At 71.4% G+C, this 4,752-nt stretch overlaps 1 protein-coding gene across 1 annotated transcript; it reads right to left on the minus strand.

The window, feature by feature from the left end:
* Positions 1 to 2,690: 2,690 nt before the first annotated feature.
* AURANDRAFT_59674 (hypothetical protein) lies at positions 2,691 to 4,307 on the minus strand (the record flags this gene model as incomplete). The annotated part of the gene is made up of 2 exons (XM_009043906.1): positions 2,691 to 3,981; positions 4,150 to 4,307. The coding sequence occupies 2 exons, from the start codon at positions 4,305 to 4,307 to the stop codon at positions 2,691 to 2,693; spliced, it is 1,449 nt and encodes a 482-aa protein (XP_009042154.1).
* Positions 4,308 to 4,752: the final 445 nt, after the last annotated feature.

Raw genomic sequence — 4,752 nt, forward strand, 5'->3', positions numbered from 1 at the left:
GCGCGACGATGTTCGCGAGCCAGACGCCGCTCGACGTGAGCACGCCGACGAGGCGCGAAAAGTCCATCTGCGCGTCCGTCATGCGGCGCACGCGCGCGACGCGCGCGACGGCGGCGACGCGGAAGACGCGGCCGAGCTTGGCGACGCGCAGGACGCGGAGCGCGCCGAAGACGGGCGGCGACGCGGCGGACGACGCGGCCTGCGCGACGGCGAGCGCGACGAGCGCGGCGTCGAAGCGGTTGTAGCGGTCGGCCCAGTAGCCCGCGGGCCCGAAGCCGAAGACCTTGAAGCCCAGCTCGGCGGCGAAGAGGCCCGCGAAGGCGTCGTTCGCGCGCTTGTAGCGCCGCCGCGCGGCCGCGCCGGGCCGCGGCGGCGCGGACGCGAGCACGGCGATGTTCGCGAAGATGGCCGCGTAGACGGCGAGCTGGAAGCGCCCGAGGGGCGGCTCGGCGACCTCGCGCGCGGCGACGCGCCACCGGCCCCGCGGGTACGCGGCCGCGGCCGCGGCCGCGGCCGCGTCCGCGGCCGCGCGCCGCGCGCCGCCGCGCGCGGCGCGGTCGAGCGCCGCGGCGACGTCCGCGAGGTCCTCGCGCTCCGCGGCGAGCATGTCGACGGCCGCCTCCTCGAGCGCGCTGAGGCCCATGGCGCCCGCGCCGAGCGCGCGCTTCGCCTCGCGGCCGAGCCGGTTCTCCTCCTCGCGGATCGCGGACCGGAGGCTGAAGGCGATGATCGCCGGGAACGCGTTGAGCGCGACGAGGTTGAGCGCGACGACGAGCGCCGCGAAGTAGACCCAGACGGCCGGGCCCTCGGCGTCGCGCGCGGCCCAGAGCACGTCGTGCCAGCCCTCGAGGTTCGTGAGGTCGAAGACGGCCATGAAGGCCCAGCCGACGGTGTCGAACTTGAGCACGTCGCCGCCGAGGCCGTAGGCGACGTCGACGCAGCGCTCGCGGACGACGTAGGGCGCGCCCGCGGCGCCGAAGGCCGCCGACGCGACGTCGGCGACGGCGTCCCGGGGCCCGGCGCAGCGCCGGCCCCGCTGGCCGCAGAGCGCGCGGTTCGCGAAGAGGTCCGCGTCCGACGCGTTGCGCCAGTGCCTGTGTGCAAATCAACCAGTGAGCTGGGACGTCGGGGCCAAACTTCAGAATTCTCTAGCTCGGTCAAATCGAAGTCGATTCGGCTGATTTTTGGACGAATCGACTGCTCTCAGCAAGTTCTCGAAGCACGGCGGAAGTGCTTGTGTCAAAATATTCGAATACGCGCACATTGAAGTCGGGTTGAAGATTTGATTTGCACACAGGCCAGTGCGCGGCGAGCGCGGCGTCGTTCGGGTCGCGGACGTAGTCCGCCCCGTCGTAGAACGGGTACGCGACGCAGCGGCGGTTCAGCGCGTCGGCGAAGTAGACGTGGCCGCAGACGGCGAACGCGTAGATGGCCGCGGCCACGACGGCGAAGCCGACGAGGAGCAGCTGGCCGCTGTTGAGGAGCGACTCGACGAGGAGCCGCATCTCCGGGAAGCGCTTGAGCGTCCGCAGGGGCCGCAGGAGCCGCATGATGCGCAGCGCGCTCAGCGACACGTTCGCCTTATTTTTGGCGACACCTGGGTCCAGCACCTTCAGGAGGATCGTAACGGGGTGCGTGTAGACGCCCTCGGCGACGACCGCGGCGTCGATGAGGTTCCAGGGGTCGTAAAAGTAGGCACGGCCCCAGGCCGCGACCTTGACGAGGAACTCGAGGAGGAAGAGGACGAAGAGCGCGAGCTCGAGGCCGCCCTGCCACGTGTCGTATTTGGGCTCGTTGTCCATCGCCGCGGTGAGCGCGAGGAGCACCGAGTTGACGATGATCGCGAGGAGCACGCCGCGGTCGAGCGCCCGCGACGACGCGAGCCGCTGGAGCCGCCCGGGCTTCTCTTTGCTCTCCGAGTGGTACATTTTGTAGAGCGGTGGCGGAACGCGGGCGACCGTGGGAGGCGTCGCGTCAAAGTTTTCGACGAGCGACCTCGTCAGCTAGCTCGGCTCGTCTAGGTACCCCTCTAGCCCCCCTGGATAACAACCTTCCCGACCTCGTGATAGGGTAGGAGCCTACTGGAGCGGTCCCGACGATTGGAGTCGAGACAAGGAGGCAGAAGCGCTGAAGGAGGGAGGAGACGGGGGTGAGATGACCGTGACCGACTTGGTGGCAATCAGCTGATTTTCGACGGACGAAATTACCACAAGCGCATTAGATCGTTAGGCACACCCCCGCCTACGCGCCTACCTTGGGCGAGCCGGGCAATGGGGGGCCCACTAAAGCCGCGGGCCCCGGGGGGGCTCCTCTTGAGGGGCCCGGGATCGTCCCTGTTGCAGGGGCACCAGACGTCTACAGCCTCATGTGAGCTCATGTGTACAGCGATACAATCACAGGAGTAAAAAAAGCCGGAGGCCGCCTTAGAGAGAGGGCTGGCAGGTGGAGGGGAGCCTGGAGGGGCGGGAAGTCGGGTGGCTCCAGGGGCGTATCTCGGGGCACCCACATAACCGACATAGCTGGCGCGCACTCGGAGTGGCGGCGGCGCGATCCAGCCGACTCGCCGTCGCAGCGGAGGTTCGCGAGCCTCAGGCGCGATTGCCTGCCGGCTGCTTGTGGCGAGCAGCGCACGCTGCCCACGGCCCGACACCCTTCTAGCCCGCGTATGCTGTGTGGCTGTAGAAGGGGGCCTACCACTCGCACTCGACGTAGTCCTTGAGGAAGACGCCGAAGAGGGGGGCGCCCGTCTCGACGCCGTGGAAGATGGGGTGGCAGACCCGCGCCGCCGCGTCTACCTCGTCGATCGGGGTCTGGAAGCCGGCCGCGGCGGTCCTGGCGGCGACGTCGCGCGGGTTCTCGTCGTTGATCCAGCCCGTGTCCACGGCCGTCATGTAGACGTTCGACCTCGCGAGGTCCGCGGCGGACGTCCGCGTCATCATGTTCAGCGCGGCCTTGGCCATGTTCGTGTGGGGGTGGTTGGGCGTCTTGTGGCGGTAGAACTTGCCCTCCATGGCGCTCACGTTGACGACGAAGGCCTGGCCGGCCGCGGCCGCGGCGACGGCGAGGAGGCGCTGGAGGCGCGCGTTGAGGATGAACGGCGCGACGGCGTTGATGGCCATGGCCTCGACGACCTCGGGGGCCGAGACGTCGCGGAGCTTGAGCGTCCAGGAGTTCCGAGTCCGATTGTCGAGCTGCTGGCCGTTGACGTCGACGGCGCCCGCGGGGAGCGCGTCGCCGAGCGCGGATTCCGAATCCTCCGGGGCGACGCGGAGCTGGCTCAGCTCGCTCGCGGGCGCGGCGTCCGCCGCGGCGTGCCAGGGGACGGCCGCCGACGAGGCCCCGGGCGCCGCGAGGGCCGCGCGCGCCGCGCGCTCGCGGTCGGCGAGGCCGCGGTAGTAGGCGGCGGGCCGGCGGACGGTCTGGCAGGCGTTGTTGACGACGACGTCGAGGCGGTCGAGCGTCGAGTCCAAAAACGCGCAGAAGGCCTCGACGCCCCGCAGGTCCCGGAGGTCGACGGCGTGGACGACGAGCCGGTGCCGGAACGCCTCGAAGTCGTCGAGCCTCGCGTAGCGGTCCAGCGCGTCCGCGGGGAAGCGCGTCGTCGCGACGAGCGTCGCCCCGGCCCTCAGGAGCTTGCAGCCGATCTCGAAGCCGATCTTCACGCGCGCGCCCGTGACCAGGGCGACGCGGCCCTCGAGGGAGGCGCTGGCGTGGCGCATGCGCCAGTTGAGCGCCGCGCACGTCGGGCAGAGCGACGCATAGAAGTGGTGCAGGTTGCCGAAGCGCGCCTTGCACGAGTAGCACTGCGTCGCCGCGTGAAGCTCGCGCCCGGCCTCGGCCGCGGCGCCCTCGGCGACGTGGGCGGCGCCGTCGGGCGCCAGCGGGACCGCCGCCGCCGCCAGCGCGAGGCGTCCGTTCCGCTCCGTGAGCTCGCGCAGCCGCTCGATGCGCCCGCGGCGCAGCGCCGTCGTGTCGCGGTGCCTCCGGTCCCGGGCCGCCTGCTGGCTCTGTCGCGCCTCCCGCTCCTTGCGCAGCTGCCGCCGCCGCCCGTAGGCGAGGCCGTCGCCGCCGCCAAAGTCCGTCTGCGCCAACGCGTCGCGCGCGCGCCGCGTCGCCGCCCGCAAGTCCCGGTGCGCCGGGCTCTGGAACGCCGCCGGCCGCGCGGCCAGGGCATCCAGCACCCGCAGGCACGCCGCGACGTCGGCGTCCGACGGCACAACGTCCGGGACCTGCCGTCGGACGCCGTCCGGGACCGGCGCCGAGCATGCGGCGCCGTCCGCGGACGACGGCTCGACGTGCTCGGGCATGGCCATGCAGCAGCTCGCAATCTCTCCCCGCGGGGCCTGCACCGCCATCATGATATGGCCTGCTCGCCAAGAGGATCTAGCCTCTAAGGTAGAGTGAAGTCTTCGATGAAGGCGTCGATGAAGCCACGGTATACACGCTGGAGGCGCTGGGGTGGATCAGAGAAGGCCCAGGGTCAGAGGGCGTTTCCAAGACTTTCTCTAAGTGCCCCCGCTGCGCCGACGTCGTCCGCGCGGCGCTCGCCAAGAACGACCCGGACGGCGCCAGATGCCCCCCCCTCCTCTCCCCCGCCTGCGGAAAAGAGAAGTAGGAGCCTCACTTGAACTCCTCGACCGCGTACGCCGCGAGGCGGTCCGTCGCGGGCGCGCGGCCGCCCGCGCGGGCGGCGTCGAGGCCCGCGGAGAGCGACGCCGCGGCCCTCGCGGCGGCCGCGTGGCGCGCGGCGAA

Source organism: Aureococcus anophagefferens, assembly GCF_000186865.1.
Source record: "Aureococcus anophagefferens unplaced genomic scaffold AURANscaffold_80, whole genome shotgun sequence".
Classification (NCBI taxonomy): Eukaryota; class Pelagophyceae; order Pelagomonadales; family Pelagomonadaceae; genus Aureococcus; species Aureococcus anophagefferens.